We start from the raw sequence: 19,841 nt of genomic DNA, 5'->3' as shown, positions 1-19,841 counted from the left end.
AGCACTATTTCTACCCTGCAGTCTGAGTCCTCGGTATCCCAAGAGTGCTTGAATAAGTTATGCTCCCTCTTTAATAGACATTGCTCACATTTTTCCACACATGGCATATGCCATGAAAACAACTGCAAAAATGATGGTTCCCAGCCCTGCTCTTCCCCATATTGACACCTCATTATCATAAATCCGAGCATGATCTGTGATTATAAAAGCACTGAAATCTGCTACTGTAAAATAGATTGTCAAATCAGCATAGTCAGTCCAGAATCTCTACATTTAAGCCAAATTATGGGAGGCTTTTTTTCTCATGTTTTTTTTTAAAGAATAATATCCATCCTTGGCTTTTTTTTAATCTTGCAGACCAACTCTATCAAACTACGGACATTGTTCTTTCTCCATTACATTTGCATAAAAATTTTAATATGTCAGGCTCGTATTTAGGTGAATGTCATTGTGTTTGATTACTTTTCCTATGTGAAAATGAGAACTTCCTATGAGCATCTTGTAATGTCTGCTAAGCAGCAGTTGAACCTTCAGGAAAGAAATGATTAACTGTCTGGTAAATACTTTCAAAGATAATCGCATCCCATATAAGAAATTTATTCTAAAATAGTCGCATTTATTTTAAATCCATGGAAGTGTATGACATTTGCATCACTTGGATACAGTCATCTGTGAGGTTGGGGCACTTCTTGCTACAAACAGTGGCAATAAGAAGGTTGTATTTTTGTATTCATAGCTGGAAACCATAATGCGAGTGGTTGTTGGAGAAGATGTTTAAGACAAGAACATGATGCAGAAAGGATAATTAGGAAAGTAAATTTCCAAATTTCTTGTGAAGGTTCGTTATGAAAATTTGATTTGCTAAAGAGGTATTTTGTTCCTTCAGGAGACTGTAAGATAAAGAAACTTGCATAGAGTTTCAAAAATCAGTGCATAAAAGTGCATAAATCACTAAAATCGTAGGTGGAGTTCCCTTGAACTGATTAATAGCAGAGCATTTTGCAACACCTTAAATGAGTTAACACGTACAATTTACAAAAATATAAAGAATAGGCACTAATATTTCAGACAAAACGGGTTTTACCCATCCTGTTGGATCGTAACGCAGATTTCACTGGTGAAAGCATTTACCAAAGGCTGTCTCCATGCAAGTTCCATGACGCTAACATCTCAAAGGAAACCCCACGCAACCAAGATGATGATCATTAATCCTGAACTATGAGGTCTTGATCTTTCTAGATCGTTGACAGTTCTTTGTATTCCATAGTTTCTTTTTGCACTTGAATGTCCCAGCAAGTAACGGTTCTATCTTCCAGAAGTGGAAAATGCTCCCAAGCAAGTTTGGAGTCGCGAAACGCAACAGCTGTGGCAATTGTCTTGTGTCATTCCCGTGACGCAATGAGGAGAAGGAAGAGGGCTAGAAATCTTTGAAAGGAAAATTTCCAATCTCTAGATGAGTGCCTAGGGACCTGAAACTTTACAGCCATTTAGGTACATGGGAAATGTGGGTTGGGATCATCTGTGAATCAGAGTACTGGTATTGACTTCCTATTGAGGCCATTTCTGCACTAACTGTAGCTTGACATATGAAACAACTCTGATGTTATAGACCTGTTTTCAAGTATTTGGAATCACTAGGTGAAACACTTTATTATTCAGTTTGTTTTAATTTTCCTTTCTGGAAAAGGCTAGTGTTACACTTAAATTAATAAATAAATATTTTGTAGTGAGATCTATCATTCAAATATCTTACGCTCTTTGGACGTGAAGTGTAAAGACACCTGTGCCTTAAATGTAAAGAAAAAATGAGCTTTAGTCAGTTGGAATATTAATGGAAATGAAGCAAAGAAACAGCTTCTATTTGAAGCAGCAAGATTGAATACACAAATAATGGGGAGTACAATTAAAAGAATACCAGAATAATGGCAACTAGTTTCCTCTAGGGTGTTTTTGTCTAACATTGTTTCACATATTCCCCAAATGAATTCTTTCATAAATGCCCTGTGGTTTTTGTGTGTTTTGTGAACTGCAGTATTTTAAGAGTAGAAATAGCCACAAATTTCAAACTGAGAAGATAATAACATCCCCTACTGCATGCCTTGAAGGAAAGACCATGGACAAACACCACTTGTGTCCTAGTCTTGATAGAGGAAACACAAGCTGAAAAAGAATGAGAACTATCCTTCTGTAGAAATGTAGGGGAACTACCAGGCCAGTGTTGCAATCTTGAGTATATTTTTAAAAGACTTAAAAATCTACAAGAACCATTTTCCTGGTAACAACTGCTGCAAGAGCTGTGGCCTTTGCTCCCACTGCTGTGACTATTGTGAGTTCCAGCATACACTGATCAGTGTAAAAATTGAGAAAAGTTGAAATGTGGTGGCCTGTCCACCTTTCATCTAGAAATAAGCATTCCCCATCAAAATGAGGTCAGGGAGATAACTATATATATGTGAATATATATGCATACACCAGCATTAAGCCCACAGAAGTGTTCTTGTAGGGCACAGAAGAATGAGAGCTTGTGAAACTCTTCTGAGAAGATACGGGTCTGGAAATTTGGTCACTCTGGAAAGCATTTTGGAATGACCATGTAGGAACTCAAGGACCTGATTTACTGTGTTGTTATGTTCTAGTACTCAGGTTAAACTTAAGCTTGCCGTTATTTTGAGAGCATAGATACTGAGCATCTACTACAAATACTGAGCAAGCATACTGAAAACAGAAGGGGATGTTACTGTCTATGCTTCTTCACAAATTTTATCTGGGCTTTTGATTTTCTTTTTGGGGAATTTCTTTTGGTAGTTGTTTGTTCTGTTGGTGGTTTTTTTTTTTTTTGGTAGTTGTTGAGTTTTTCTATTTGTTATTGTCGTTTTTTTAATTTGGAAATGATCTATTTGTGAAATCAGAATATTTCTTAAGCTCTAGGCCTTATTCATTTCATTCTACAAAAGTAGAAATGATGGATAGAATGATTCTCTTTGAAATAATAAGTTGTTAAATATTTGTACTGAATATTAGTTATAGAAAGTTTCATATCGTATTACTGATAATACAGTACAGTGACAATTGACTAGAAATGTAGAACTTAAATGTGTACATTTCTTCAAATGTATAAATATTTTGAAAGAATGAAGATACATTTAGAATGTGTAAGTTGGGCCCAGCCCATGTTTTTGAAGACAGAACCGCTAATTTTTTAGTCATATTTTAAAATTGTTCTATATTGCTTTGAAAACTAATATAATAGCTTCAGATTCATGAAAAATTAGCCAGCTGAATGTGGCAATATATTATCTCATCTTTCTCCCTTTGTAGGTCAAGAAAGAAACTAAATCAGAACAAATTACGCAAGAAAATAGTCTGTTTTCGAAAATTAGAGCTGTTACCTATGAGGTCATTTATCATAATATTCCAGTATAAATGAAGGTTCTGACCCTTGAAAAAAACTTGCATATTCATTGGTCAACAACCTATGAAACAAGAAGAACACAGCTATGGATTTATTTTTGTCATTATAGGAAAAATTAAGACTCTAAAAGATTCTCTAATGCATCTGATTGTTTTTACTCAGGGTGACCTCTGTTGTTACAACATGCTGAAAACATAACTTGGCAGTTATTTTTCTCCAGGCAGTAAACTTCAAACTGACATTATGGCATTGTGTCTGGAAGCGCTCCCAATTTTGTCAGTAATAACCCTACTGTGTGGGACCAAATAACAGGTAAAAGGACTTGGTTCGAAAATAAATGATACGAGGCTAAATTTTAAAATATGTTAGTTAAAAAGTTTTTAGATTGGATACTCAAAATTCACAACCTGTGTATGCTTTTCATTAACAGACTCTGTCTTTTGTGGGCTTGGAAAACCAAAGCTCTGTAAAGCAAAATTTTTGTGACTGTTCTTAGCCAGTTTTCCTTGGATTTTGCTGAATACGTCCTTGCTGTTACCCAAATCTCTCTCTGCACCTACCTGGTAGTTTGGATTGCAGTAATTCACAGTCAAGTTTTTCCCTCTTACTTTGCTTTCTTTCATTTTCACCCTCTTCATTGCCAAATAAACACCTTTTCCCCTAACTGAATACTCCTAAGCATTATTCTCTCATTCTGTCTAGCTGAATAATCCCTTCTGAATCCTCTATTCCTTCCCTAAAGTTAAAAAACAATAAATCTCACGATATTATTTCTTTTCCTAGAAAACAGACATTCCCATCTCAGGACCCAGTGTTGTATGAAATAGGTTTATCAAAGGGTTTGGTTTTGAAAATACCACACAATGTGTGTGAGCTCAAACTTGAAAAGGTGATAAAATCAGTGGCCGTTCATGTGTACATGGAGAGAACATCAAGGGCAGTGAACAGGACTGTGCTCCATTGAGGCCTAAGGAAGACCGCCTTTGTGGCTTTCCCAAATTTTCCATTTCCCACATATTTGTTTCCTCCCTCATTACTTCTGATGAGATACCACTGGCATGTGCAGTTTTGGTGGCCTGTGGTTGGTTGCATTCGGCACCGAGATTGGGAAAAGTAATTAAAAAAAAAAAAAAAAAAAAGACTAAGCCCTGTTTATAATATGTATTAATTACACAATATAACCCTTTCCTAGCACATAATCACAATGAGAATAAAATAGTATTGAAAAATGACACCTTCCATTATTTTAGATTTTAATTTCAAAGCAGCGAGTAATACTTGTGTCCTTCGAGGGTACTTGCTATAGAAATCCCCAGGTACTGAGTATCTGCAAGCCTAATATAGTATGAAATTTGTTTTGAGAAAGATGAAAGGGAATGTAATTGAAAGAGCATGACTAGCATGACCTATTCCTTCATGAAAGTCTTTCCTGTTCTGCTTTTTATAGCTCTTTGTAGGTGTATAGACTTTCATTATCATTATGATCAACTGGATGCCGACTGTAGTCTTGTATTATTTTTTCTTTAGTGATGGTCCATAAGAGTATGGCAACCCTTCCTTGTATCTTTTATTTCCTGAATTTGCCTCAGATTGAGTATGATTTTACTTGCTCAGTCCTTTTTCAGCTCTTCAGTGACTGATTTTTAATAAAATTTCATTACATGCTGGAAAACATTTACCACGAGAGATCATTAAATTGAAAGCTGAAGCTCTCTGATTTTAATGCTTACTTTAAAGAAGTCTTCATTATTAGCACATTATCTTGACACTAAATTAGTTTTAGAGGTTGTTTTAACTAAGTACAATCAAGGGAAACCAGAAGGGATAAAATAGAGCACCTGGCAACTCTTAATTTAGTCCATGTCCCAAAACAATATCATTCTCATTTAATAATGTCATTAGAAATAATATCATTCAAGTTTTAGCGACTCGATCTTTCTAATTATCCTCATTTCGTAGATTAGCTTTCTGACCTCTGCATCTTGTTACAGGGTACAAGTAGCCGAACCAGACGGCAGTGCCTTAGGCTTGCTGTAACGTTTAACAGGTTTCTGGACAAGCATATTTTTCCTTCTCCCTATCAGAAGGGAGAAAGAGAAGATCCCTTGGCTGCATTCCAGGTGTTACTGTCCTCTGCTACTCATCTCTCATATCAAGCAATGATCTTTTTTCAACATATTTTTAATTCTCTCTTAGTGACAGTGGAGATGACTGGGAGAAAATACAGTATTTATAATTTTACTTCAGGTTGCACTTAGCAGAAAGATGGTAACACATTGCCTTATCTTGTGACTCTACTGGTGTTTGTTACATGTTCTGTTAAAAATATATAGATATGTAAGAAGGTTGGCCATTGTGAGACTTCATTTTGTTTGATGAGAGCAACTAGAAAGAAACTGAATTTACTTGCCTTTGCAATTCCACATGAGGAGATCTACTTAAAGAATTGTTAGTATTAATGCATTTTCTAACAATGTTACATGTAAAAAGACTTGAAATGTGCAGTGGGTCTAATTAATCACTTTAAGAGGCTTACCAGCTTGAACGTAATTGTAAAATGACTCCCAAGGGAATTTTGCTACCCAAGGATGCATTCAAGATGTAGATGGTAATTATTAATGTGGGTATCCTGTGTACAACATCTATTATTATTAATCTATTGTTACAAAGCTTCACTTTAAATGTATATGTGAAGCCAACTGGGAAACATTAGACATAGTTAAGTGTTCTTTTTCTTTTATTTGAGGACAGATATGATTTGGAAAACACCAGAAAGATGTGTCATCAATTGATTCTTGAGAACTGAGTATTTTGGCTATTAATAAAAACAGAATTTTCTAGTAATTTGATTAGAGCTATTGCATTGAACCATCAAGCATAAGAAATACAGAATAGTCCTAACGCATTCAAATTCAGTTTAGTTTTGAGCAATTTAAGAAATCGCCTACTGACCTAAAGCTGAAGCTTCATTCCATATTTTTAAGCTGCTCCTTCTTCTACATTTATTACCACTTGTTCATAGCTGGTGAAAATGTATAGCTAATGGCAGTGACTGTGGAAAAATAGTCTTTGGTAGCTGAGAATTTGCTCTATCAAATAGTGTTATTGTGCTCTTTGTTGTATTTTCAGAGCGATCGTATGCTCTACTGAAGAATGAACAAACAACAAGCGACCCTACCATGGTACAGGGGGAGTAAATAAGGAGTTACGCAGACTCTCAGTGCTAGAAGTAGCATTTTTCATTGAATTTGCACAAAAATAAAGCTGGAAGTGGGTGTTTTTGTAGTTAGGACTCATTTGGACAATGTTACAGTGGTCAGTGACCCTCAAAGCTGGACAGCTGGGTTTTGTGTTCTTGGGATGCAGTGGCATTTCCAGTAACGTTGGAATACCATCTGTCCTCAAATTTCATAGTTTTTTTTTAATTGTGTATTTCCTCATGCATTTAGCTGCAGTTTTCAGTTCTGTTGTCTAAAGAAAACTATAACGGTCTTCTTTATTCAGAATCTTTCTTCTAACTGCACAAGTTGTCAGCACCTGAAAGTGTATGACAGTAGAATTGTCCTGTACACAGAATGCGCCTGACTATCCTCCAGTCAAGTATTAATAGATTTCAGGTGAATATAGGTTAGTTCTGTTATCACCAGTGTCAAGATGCATGTTAAAAAGCTTTTTCTACTTAGTCAAATCTTTATTCATAAGGAGGCATACTGCAGAAATGTGTAGGAAAGAGCAATGTGGAAGCCCAAATGATCTTGTAAAGCAAATTTAGCTTGTCAGAATGCACCCAGAATTAAACGTTACTGAACTATTACTGGGTTTTATATACATATATACTTATATTCCATGGTAGTAAGAGCCATAAGAAAATGCTGTCTGATTGGTTTCATCAAGAGAAAACCAGAATCCGTGTTTCAGAAAACTTGTGGTGACCTTCTGATCTGAAGATATCAGCAGGCATAATAACAGTTTGTTCTGCAATAACTGTGTCTGATAGAAGACGACGTAGGAAAAACACACAAAAAAGAACAAGCCTGTTGCTGCCTCTAATTCTACCAAAACCATCACGCTGTGAAATGTGCTGAAAAAGTGCTTCCATTATTTCTTATGGCATCTCTTTAAGTGACCGTGGCTATGAACATAGTATACACAGCATCCAGCACAAGATGTGAGCATGTGTTTCTATAGCCAGTATATAAAAAATACGCAAAATGCTAGGCATTCCTGACTATATCCCCCCCTAGCGTGCTCTTCTTCTGACATACTAATTTATTATATCAGTGTTTACTATGTTTTCTTTATATCTTGCCAGTTAGGGAGAATAAGAATCGGGTCATTATCGTGTCCTGTTTAGAGGAAGTACAATAATTAGTAGTTAGACTGATAGCATTTAATCTTGATCTTGTTCTCTTTCACACTTGAGTGTGCACACATACAAAGGCACATAATTATATCTCAATGAATGTGTGATGTAGCATGAAATATAATCTTGATATAAATTATATAAACACGCACACTTGTGGAGTACACTATTTGATTCTTGCATGATGGTCATTATTGATTTAAACTTTAATTTGGACTGTCAATGCTTAGCTCCATTAGAACCCAAAACTTTGTGATGTGTGCCGTCTTCCTAGTTCTTAATTTTCCCAAGCAGACTACCTAACACCTGCCTACAGTAAGTTCAGTGTTTTCCATTCTCAGATGTTTCCTACAAGCATATTTATAATTGCTATAAGGCAAGGCATTGGTGATGTTTTGCCTTCAACTTATGTCCTTTACTTTTTGTGGGCTTCATGAGGTCAGCATGAGGGCAACAGGTTGCCCAGCGAGGTTGTGCCCTCCCTGGAGGCATTCAAGGCCAGGCTGGATGGGGCTGTAAGCACCCTGGGCTAGTGGGAGGTGTCCCTGCCTATAGCAGGGGGTTTGGAATTGGATGATCTGTAAGGTCCCTTCCAACTCATACCATTCTGTGAATAATATTTCTAACATTTGTGTTTTCATTTAAGTTTGGTAACTTTAGCTCTTCTTCTTGTTAAGTCTCACTGGAAAGTGTTTATTTTTCTTAAGCTCTTCAAATCACATAACTGAGGTATCCTCTAACATTTGTCCTGGTTTGCAGTTAAAGTGAATGCATTATTATGAGAGTCTTGAAAATCGATGTACAGTGAATCATTACAGAATGCTTCTTATCGATCCTGAGAAACTTGATGGCGTATGTTTTCATGAGTGTTTTGTTTTCGTTCTTTCCCCAAACTGAGTGTGGAAACATAAACAGGAAAATGCAGTTGCTACAGGTTGGGCAACTGAAAATGTCAGTTCAAGGTTCTACTAGAAAACATTTGGTTAAATTATATGAAATATAATGAAATATAATGAAATGAACTGTGCTAGAAAAAGAACAGTGGAGTTCAGAATGCAATAACACAGTGGACAGATGTGGCTTCTTTTTGTTTGCATGTAGCATTGCATTTTGGTAATTGCTTTAAGTAGACCTCCACTGTCTCTTTAGGTGCCCTAGAATAGCTCTCCAGCTATTTCTTTAGAAGCATGTTGCTCTGCCATTGGAGGTATTTCAGCATTAACGTGAACACTAGTTTGCTGTGCATAGGTAAAGGACCTCCACTCCATTCTGAAAATGCAAATATATTTTGTATATGACCAGAGGAAGATAAACTGTCATAATTTTCAACTTCTGTTCCTCTTTCATGTCTATGTTTCAAGTATTATTTTCCTGAGGAAACTCACTTTAACTGAGGAAACTATTATATAGTAGGAAATGCTGCAGACAGTGCTAGAAATCTGCAGGATACCTTCTCTGGCCCTTTGTAATGAGATTTTATGAAGTCTTTTTTTTTCTTCTTCTAGAGTAGTTTTTTCATGAGAAGAAGAATCCCATAACAAAATACCATTAGGAAAGATGTAGAAACTTCAATGCCCATATTGTCTCAAACAAAACGTAATACTGAGAGAGGCAGGTGTGTATGTGAGGGAAAATTATGCAATTATAGTAATGTTATGAAAAGGATGCTTCAGGAAATTAGCACATCTAAATATAACTTAAATCATCTCCAAGATCTGTTTGGAAGAATAAATCCTCTCCTTCTGATGGATGTTCAGCCATGTGAGCTTGTCATAAACATTCATCTCAGATGTTCCATTATAACCAACACAAATGCATGTGAGAAGTGAAGAAGGGAAAATATGTTATTCCAGTATCCATGTTAAAGTTGCACTGACAATTTTCAGTTTCATTGGTAGTGAGTTTTTCCTAGATTTTTTTGTAAGAACTTTTGATTGCTGTGTTCAGTGTTGGCATGATGGTTACTAGAAAGCAGCTATTTTCCACCTCAAAGATGTTCAAAGATAGTGTAAATAAATAATAATAAAAAAAGATATATTGATACATTTAAGGGAATTCTGTTTGCTTAAGAAGCAATATGTAGAAATTTAAATATCTTGTATGCCATAGGATTTGCAGCCCTTTGAGATGAATTGCCTTGTATAAACATATCTCTGTAGATGTGGATTAAATAGAAATGAGAAGTGAACTATGTTTCTCCCCTTACTGGCGAGTAATATTAACTGTGTAGTAGAGTAAAGTTAGCTACCTCTCTACCTCAATATATATACACATGTACACTAATGTATGTATATACAGTGGCCATCACCATCATAGAAATACACAGGGTGACGTTTTGTTATTAAAATTGGACTTTTCATGTATTTCTGTGTGTGACTTAGACTGTGAAGGAATTTAAAGTCCGGATATTAAAAAATGTATCCAGTTGTTTGCTTTATGTTTTCTCTGCAGGCAGTCATACCTATTTATCTGTGACTTCTGCTGGGGAGAGGTTTAACAGATTACCCCTTTAAAACATCTGAAATTTATAGAGCTAGGAGAGCAGGTAAAAAGTCTATTGCACAATCCAAGAAAGAACCCTACTTTGGCAGTTGCACAGGGTGCAACTAAAAAGAGTAGGAAGGGAATGATGATAGGATCAACACCTTTTTCTTGAACAATTGCCTGTGTGTGCATGTGGTGTGCAGACAAATTCCCTGGTTTCCAGGAGCAGTCAAATAGAACTGATGGTGGAAAGGAGATATGTCTGTCTCTTGCTCGATGTACCTTGCCCAGAAAAACTCTGACATCTTCATATGCTTGCTACATTTTTAAAAAAAAAAAAAAAAGCTTTGCTTTTTCACGGTAAGAGCTGCAAATCTTTGAGCAATTTTGAATTTCCTAGGTGTGACAGTAAATCATTTATATCTCAAAAGAATAGGACATCTCCCAGAAGAAACAAACTCTTGAGTGTGCTGCAAGTCAGGGTTAGTGACAGAATGAGGTAAAGTGCATAAGTTGCACTAGGGAAGGTCCAGGTTGGATATCAGAAAAAAATTATTCTCAGGAGGAGTGGTACTGCATTGGCACAGGCTGCCCAGGGAGGTGGTGGAGTCACCATCCCTGGAGTGTTCAAGAAATGTGGAGATGTAACACTGAGGGTTATGGTTAGCAGGCGAGGTGGAGGTGGGTTGAGGGTGGACTTTGGGATCTTAGGGTTTTTTTTCCAACCTTCATGGTTCTATGATTCTATTAAAGCTCAGATGTTGGTTGTTTCATGTTTCTAGTCCCTGTGAGTAGCCCTGGCTAGCAGCCTCTCTGGAAGCAGGTGAATGCCAGCACCCCCCAGCCTGGAGGGTTAAAAAAAAATTATCTCGGTTCTCAATAAACTTAATAAATAAATAAGTTATCATGAACCTCCACTCAGCAAGAAATTGCTTAGTTTGTTTTTCTTACATTCAAAATGCCATACAATCCTTTTATTAGATGTATATGAGTATCCTTAACTGAAGTACTACTTTAACATGGAAATTGAATATCACTGGAAACCTGCAGTGTGGAAAAGAGTGACCTGATGGTCTAAGTGACAGGAAATAAATGTGCTGGTTTGTGTGGGCAAATCATCTGGCAAGTAGACCTGTCAATGGAACTGTGACATCTCCTGTCACCAAATGTTGACTAGAGAAAGAGTGGTGCAGTGATGCTGAAAAACCACGTGGGAAGATGAAAGATTGGATAACGTTATCATGCAGGGCTTGGAACTAGATGATCCTTGAAGTCTCTTCCAACCCAAGCCGTTCTATGATTATCTCTACCATAGGAAAGAATTCAACTGTGTATCAAAGTCAAAAGATTATATAAGGTGGAATTCTGCTGATTCAACTTTCTAGTTTTCTTTAGCCATAAAATGAGGATAGTACAGTAAAAATACAGGCTTTGAGAAGAGCATTTGTAAGGTGTTAAAGCAAGAAGAATGTCTAAGTCTTGTAGCAGGGATAGGCTCTGTCATTTCTTCCAGTACAGGCTTTGGAAGACAACTGAAAGGAATAATGAGTTTGGCTTGCTTCTCAGGTATAAGTATTCTGAAATTTTGACCGCAAAGTGCACACCAGTGGGCTCCATGAGCAAGTATATGTGCCAAATGCATTGTAAAAATGTTGCTTATTTCAAGTATCTGAAATTCAAAGTTCATTTTCTAGTCAGGCTTGTAAGTCTCACCAGGAAGATTTTGTAACTTTGAAAATATTTCCAAGGAAAAAAAAGGTTAAAGGGCTGATGATCCTCGAAAAAAAATATTCACGTGAAATCCTGGATGGAAAAGCTTTGAGGAGAGCTCAAAAAGCTTCAGGCAAACTGGGAAGGAATTCAAAAACCGTCTCCAAATCAATTTGCTCCAGAGTACTTGGTGGCATTTTTATTAGGTTAGCTGTCAATCTAGTAAATAGGTTTCATTTCGGCAAAGAATAGCGTATTCATTTCTTGTTAGGAGAGACTTCTTTTAGTAACAAAGAATCTTGTTTGCAAAGTCTACTTGAAAACCTCCCACATAATCAGCAAACTTATAAGCCTTCAAAAATATTGGTGTTTTTTTAATATTGATTTTTTTTCCTTGATTCGTGTAGGTAGTCAATCTTAGCTTCAAAATGTTATTGATTAAATGTGCCTACATGAAATGTATGAATGCCCTATGCCATTCTGACTGTAACAACAGAACTCACATCTACAGAAAGTAACCTGGGCCTGGCAGGACACCTTCCCATCTTCTGTTCTTCCTGTCTTTATGGTTTGGTAACCTTGGAGCCATGCAAGAAGTGTCATGGCATTTCAGTCTAGAACTTAAGACATGCGGATCAAAGTTGGCTTAGGGAAACAATATGGAAAGTAATTGAAGATGATGTTTGTGCAATAGGTGGGATGATGTGCTGCCTGTCAAGTAGAAATCATACAACAAATGAAGCTTCTAGGATAAAGCTTAACACTCAGATGTTTTGAGTTTTAGAGGGTGAGAATGGGAAATGTTTGTTTTTTGTTTACTAGCAGTAGTATTTCAAAGCAAGATGTGGGGTAAATGCTTCCTTGATGGCAATCTCCCTTAAAAATCTCAGACTTCCCTGGTTTTGTAGTATGATGTGCTGACAAATCTGATATCTGGGCAGAGACACTTACTTTCCTGTGTTAAAGGTTCAAGCTGACTGGTTTTCCTGCCCTCCTAAGTAGATTTACTGCTGTAGGTAGTCAAGAAATCAGGTTAGTGTGTGCTCTATGTGTACTGTGAATCATTCAATGTACATACCTCCATCTTATTCAATAGGAGGAAATTTAAGTTTGCAGAACTGTATTATGATTGCAGCCCAAACAGGCAAAGCACTAAATACAGATAAAAGACCAGTTATGAAATGATAATCCATTATTTCTCTAAACAGTTTTTGTGTTGAACTTACTGATCTGTTCACCTTCTGATCACCTTTTTGCTTCACTGAGGGAAAGCACTGTTAAACAGAGATGATATTACAAAAAGTAACCTGCAACAATTTTCTCTACTATCTCCAACGTTTTTGAAATTGTAGAATCACCAAGGTTGGAAAAGACCTACAAGGTCATCCAGCCCAACTGTGCATCTGTCTCCAACAGTATTCACGAAAGTCTTTGTGTTCATTAGTAAATCAGTAGTTAATATGCTAAAGACTATTGAAGTGCAAATTTAGTAAAAGCTCCCTATAAAATGCAGTGCATATTCTTCCTGTTCACGTCCCTTTGAACCTTAGAAGGTGCAGCAAATGTAGGAAAACACGACTAACTGCATTCTAGTGGGAGAAAATTCATTGCTTATATGCAGCGGTAGTCTAGATTGTGGAGTCACTGCCCTGTATAGAAAGAAGTCCATTTGGAGTTTAAGGCAGTAAGTGGAAGGCGTGAAATGGAGCACATGTTGCCACCTCGCAGTGACATGAGGTCCCAGTAAAATAAGCTAAAGCAGTTCATACGTTGCTTAAGCTCAGGGCCTGAGTCTGTCTCAGATCTTGCAAGAGGCAGAGAAATACAAGTTTGGAAGTTACTTCTTTTCTCCTTTACGTTCCTCTTCCCCCCCCCCCCCCCCAGTCTAAATGTTGGTGCAAGAGAAAATGTGGTTTAATTTGTACTGTATTATTAAGCATTGATCTTCATTGGTAACATATCAAACAATATAGCACAAAGTCACTTCTGCGTTTCAGACTGAAAATCTCAACTGTTTATTTTTACAGAAGTAATCTTTTTTTAGGGGAATGACTTAATGAAAATGCATATTAAAACAGAATCACAGAACTGCAGGAGTTGGAAGGGACCTCAAGAGATCATCAGGTCCAACCTCCCTGCTAAAGCAGGTTCCCTACAGCAAGTTGCACAGGTAGGCATCCAGATTGGTCTTGAGTATCTCCGTAGAAGGAGGCTAACATGACCTCTCTGGGCAGCCTGTTCCAGTGCTCCATCATCTTGCCTGTAGATAAGTTCTTCTGCATGTTTGTATAGAACTTCCTACGTTCAAGTTTTAGGCCATTGCTCCTTGTCCTGTCGCTATACAGCACCAAGAAGAGCCTGGCCCCATCCATTTGCCTCCACCTCCCTTTAGATATTTATTAACATTAAACATTCCTTTTTATAAAACTAACAGGAAATGCAGTCTGTTAAGGAGCTAGCTGGTCGTAATATCTGATCTTTGTGATTCTCCTTATTTTCTGAACTGGCTTTTATGAAGTTTTATCTATTTTAACTGTTTTAATTTTCTTTTTCTTTATTTTTTTAACATCCAGCAAAATGCCTCAGCAGAGAAAGAGAGTCTTCACGTGGCCTCAAGAAAGGAAGAAAACCAGAGTGTCCAGGAGTGCGATTCTCAGGATGTAAGTTGAGTTCACCTAGAAATCAGGTTTTAATCTAGATGCTACGAAAACATCAAAACCTTAGGTGATGATCCATGTGATTTACTGAGGTGATGGTGTAACAGTGAAAGTAGGCAATCCCATCTGCAGTAGGACGGGATACTAAGTTCCAGCTTGGCTAATTTGCAGGTGAAATACAGAAGATAGCAGCAAGAATATCAGACAGTCACAGCATTTCTTGAGTAAACTGCTGAGCTCATCACTTTCATCCACACACAACCATCTCCTGTGGAGGTGAGTAGATCTAGGAGACAGAGTACCCAACAAATAAGCTACATAAATCCTACATTTATTGTAAACATTAACAGTTTATTCAATTATAAATGACTTCTCCTCTGCCACATCCTCTAGAGGGGCAAAGGCAAACTGTATATCCAGAAGAGTGCATAATTTGCTGTTGTAGCTTTCTTTAAGTCTAAAGAAGAAGAAAATGTTACCTCTTGGGATCTTCTTTATTAATAAAAAGGAGAAGAAAGAATAAGATCTGAAGTTCTGAAGCTGGAGCTAACTCCATTTAGTTTATGACTGAAGTTTGGTTACAGCTTGGGAAAGTTATGAAATGTTATATGAAATATAGGTTAATTTAGGTAGAGCTTTGAACATTCACGGAAAGAGATGCAAACTCTGTACTGAAATGAATACATTAAGCAGGGAGAAAACAGGAAGAGAAATTAAACATGGCTCAAGAGAATGAGTAAATGCTCATTCTGTATCAAATTATGCAGTGACACTGGGGGAAAAAAGAAGTGTTTTTCCATAAATGCAGGGATTTTATTTTTTTTTCCCCTTGGACAAGGGGAGGTGTTCTTTTGTGCTGCTACCAATTCTTGTCCATTTAATCAACAAGACTGAAACTGGTATGAAAATTCTTTTTGGAGAAAGTGGGGAAGTCTCTAACTGCAGTTAGAAGTTTTGAGAAGTTGAAGCATTTGCCATGATTGAAAATAAATTAAGCCTTAACCATGTTCCCTTCCTCCTTCTAAATACGCTGTAATTCACAGGTAAAGAAATTAGATTATACATCTAAGCTTGATTCATGGGATTTAAGCCATGTTTCATTTAATCTCTCAATTATTATCATATTTTAGGGCCAATTCTATTTTCTGTGGGGCTCACATTTCCATTAAATCTTAAATCTTTAAGGTGTGTTAAATCTATATTTGACAAAACCTCCTTTATGGAGAAACAATACTAAAATTAGAGAAAGCATTCCATAGGAGAGCATAAATTCACTGTGCCTTGCTGGGTAATGTTTCTTATTGAAAAATAAGGGAGGCAAAAGTTTTATTCAGTCTTGCGTTGCTTTTGTGTTACTGTAAATTCATCTTCCAACTGAAAAATGGATAAGTATCCTATCATTTTAGAATAGTCATAGTTTCAGTCTGTTCACATAAAAAAGGGAAGATTCGTTCTAATATGCAAAAAATGTCTATGAAATTTTGCTGTGCTGAGCTTGTACTGTCTGTTAAGGAATGACCTTGAGAGCTGAGTTACAAAAAATAGATTATTAGGACTGTCATACTTCCAGTGCAATATCTACCCCTTGCCATGCTATCAAAAAATGCTGCTTCTGTTTTTCAGTGTAATAAAGTGGGCAGTGAAGAAGCATGGTCTCTGGGATACAGGCAGAATGAAACCGTTTAGTCCTTAAAATGCAAGAGTAGATCTCCAAAAACAGCAGTATCTGTAGTGTTTTGTGGAAATGGATATTTTCAGAATGTGGCCACACGCGAAGTACTGGACTTGCTTACCAGGAGGGCGTTAAATAATTCCTTCCTCAGAGAATTTCTGTAATACAGTCCCATAGAAGACTTAGGGGAAATCCATCTTCTTTTCTAGGATCCCACACTTGATCTTTTGGTTTCATGCCAGACGAACTTCAAGCATGAAAACTAGATTTTTTTTTTTCTCACAAACACAAAATTTAAAGAAATGAAAGCAAGATTTTCAGAGATAACCTATTGAAATAAATTTTTCAAAACTCTTGTGACGTTTTTAGGAGTCTAAGGAAATTCCTGGGCCACTTTTTGTTCTGTGGATTGCTTGCAGTGATGAATAATTTTCCCAGTTGTTGCTTAAGATGAAACTTCTTACTTTTTCTTACAATTCTCACTCAAATGAAAAGTGAATGTATAGGCAGTCCTAGAAGTGTGATGATGACATTGGGATAGAAACCTTTTGTCATTATTTTCCTATCTTACATCAGAGGATATGTATTTTTACAGATAAGAAAGAAATCAATTATTTTTGAAAAATTAACTAAACATGCTTGTTTCTGCAAATAATCCTAGCAGTGTTATTTTGGAGGTATCACCTTCTTAAATAAATGGAAGCAATTTATTTGTCTAAATCATATTCTTTCAATAATACAAAGCTGCTATTTGTGCTTGTTAATACTATCACTTAAAGAAAATTCTAGTCTTAAAAATACATTTGAACTTTTCTTGTATTTTTAGCCTTATTTAGTTTTGTGTGTGTGTGTTATCAGAAGTTTTACAGCTGCTAAACTCCCAGTGAAGGAAGTGTAGACTGAGTAGTGAAGAACCTCTGATAGATTCTCAAGTGTCATTGGTGAGAAATTCATTAGAAATTGTGGAGGCCAAGATTAAGACTAGGACTTCAATTGAATATGATTAAAATTCAGATGTTGCTTGAAAACCTAATGGTTCAGCAACGCTTTCTTAGGGTTTTACTGGTCTCTCTGATAAACAAAATGTGAGTTATGTCTTGGAAGAATTACTGTGGTGAAGACTGACTAGAGAAGAACATGTGACGTTTCCATTTTTATGTCAAAATATGGAGCTAAGTTGCTGGTCTCAACCAGTATATTATGGTCTGTAGGGATGAACATTCTTCTAGTTGTTTCAAATGTGTAAACCTACTGCAGTTTCTCTTCATGGCTTTACGTGTATCCATTCTAATTAATATAGTACACACTGGAGTGAGTACAAATGAAATGCTGTTCATAAACAAGATACTGCCAAGCCAAATGAAATGAGCTCATATTTAATTTAGACTCTGACATCTTTGCTGTCATGAACTTTGATGTATGACTTGTCGTAGCCAGAAGTGGGTAGGATATAATATATAGTACGTTTGGTTTCTTTCAAATCATTTGAAGTTTGTCTAAGACCATAACATCTTAACTTCAATTTAATTGATAGATAACTAAATGATCCTGCTTCAATTATCATTTTATTTCAGTAGTCTTTGTTAATACTACTTTTCTATAATGTTGTCCAGAGATGTGTTTCAGGAGCTTATCACAGGGAAAACTCTCTGAGTAGAAGGGTTCTACAGAGCTCTTTTCTGTGTATTGTTTTGCTGTTCCCTCTTCCCAGAATCGTTGAATCATACAGTCATTAAGGCTGGAAAAGACCTCTAAGACCCCCAAGTCCAAGCCCAACCCACCCCCACCATGCCCACTGGCCATGTCCCTCAGTGCCACATCTCCACGGTTCTGGAACGACACCAGGGATGGTGACTCCACCACCTCCCTGGGCAGCCTGTGCCAATGTATGTCCAGGCTGAAGTTCCTGGCAGCCTTTTCTGACTCGCAAAGGACAACTGCTTTTACACAGAAATGTACTTTGTCTCTTTTCATTTCAGATACTTCTTCTGTGTGTCATTTAAAGCTATCTTCTTGGTAGTGCTAAAACCCAGCAAGTTACAGAATGTTTATTTGTTCTTTTCTCATCTTACATTTCTTGCTCTGTGTCCTTGTAAAGTCTCTGATGAGTAAAAGTGATAGTGCTTTTATTTACTGCCTTAATTTCCTGCAGTAAACAAACACTGCGCGTTCATTAATCATTCTGTGACAAAGGACACCGAGTATTGGACCAAAACTTATCCGTGTTTCTAAGCAACCATAGAATTTACCTTCATTTTTCTCTGTCAGTTTCAATTGTAGAGCTTTGATATGACTGTGTTCACCCATTGCTTTCCCAAGGAAGGAATGGGAGAGAAAAAAGAAATCATTATTGTAACAAAATTCCAGTGATGAAAATGGTATAGTTCTTGAAGTGATTTCAGTGATACTGCTCTGTTACAAATTCTTGAACAGACCTGATAAACAATGTTCTGGAATAAAATGTAAACCTAACTTGCCTAATAACGTTATTTCCACAGCAGAATGACATTTTGATAGTTCATCTATTCCATAAACACGTTAATCGTTAACGTCCAACTTCAAAAGTTAGAGAATTTGTATTATTATGAAAAAAGAATGAAATATAAGAAATGGAAATATTCATTCAGTGAGTTCAGGAAGCATCTGGACAATGCTTTCAGACATCTGGTCTGATTTTTGGGTGGTCCTGTGTGCAGCCAGGGGTTGGACTTGATGATCTTTATAGGTCCCTTACAACTTGGGATATTCTGTGGTAAGTGTGCACTTCATATAGGGGAAAATAAAATCTTGTGACCCAAAAAGCTTCAGTCTGAGAGGTACGTGGTGGTAACAATCCGCGATATGAACAAGTAGAACATTGCCCTTTTAGAAATGAAGAGGCTGCCACATATGCAGTAAACCAGCAGGCAGATATTATTGATATTATGGATTAATAACAATTCAAACACCAAATTAATTACAACATCTGATGGAATTTGTTGCATGAGCAAGCGTGATGGGTTTTTTCTCATATTGTTTTTTCACGGCAATGTGAACAATTCAGGTAATTTTAGCTAAGTTTGTCTTTAAAAGATTTTAGGTTGTTTGAACCAATATTGCAAAATATAAAGAAATACATGGAAATAGAAATGTATCAGAATTTATCCCTGTGATTTCCTGTGATAAATGACACGATTACTTGAGTAACAAACACAACTCCTACTCACTGTGTAGATAGAGTGGGATACCCTTGTAGTTACATCACTTGGCAGTTTGCAGATGAAATCGCACAGTTTAATAGCCAAGGAAATGCAGAGTTTTAATTGGCTTTTTGAAAATTCTTTTTAAATGAAGATGCATACTTGGCGGATCCACTATTCTAATTTATACATCCAGCGGCAAACCTCTCCTGCTCTGCTTTATAATTCACTAGCTGAACTGAATACCATAACTTCTGAAATTTTGCATATTTTACTGATCAAGCTGCACATTTTATGACCTGAATTTCATATAAATATACTTAGCTAGTAAAATTGCATACTAAACTAATCAACATGGACCAAT

The 19,841-nt window shown here is 36.6% G+C and overlaps 1 protein-coding gene across 9 annotated transcripts in view; it reads left to right on the top strand.

Moving 5' to 3' along the window:
* Positions 1 to 19,841, top strand: part of LOC110401422 (leucine zipper protein 2-like) — a 188,762-nt gene that overhangs the window by 164,575 nt on the left and 4,346 nt on the right. For 7 of the 9 annotated variants that reach the window (XM_021402540.1, XM_021402539.1, XM_021402541.1 and 4 more), the window contains one exon: positions 14,543 to 14,629. In XM_021402540.1, the coding sequence (XP_021258215.1) occupies positions 14,543 to 14,629 (87 nt within the window). Of the gene's footprint in view, positions 1 to 14,542; positions 14,630 to 14,797; positions 14,903 to 19,841 lie in introns of all 9 variants that reach the window. The other 2 variants (XR_002440373.1, XR_002440372.1) reach the window with 1 other exon arrangement.

The sequence above is a fragment of the Numida meleagris genome, chromosome 6, assembly GCF_002078875.1.
Source record: "Numida meleagris isolate 19003 breed g44 Domestic line chromosome 6, NumMel1.0, whole genome shotgun sequence".
NCBI lineage: Eukaryota > Metazoa > Chordata > Aves > Galliformes > Numididae > Numida > Numida meleagris.
The sequence above is the reverse complement of the archived record's forward strand: the minus strand, read 5'-3'. Positions and strand labels throughout refer to the sequence as shown.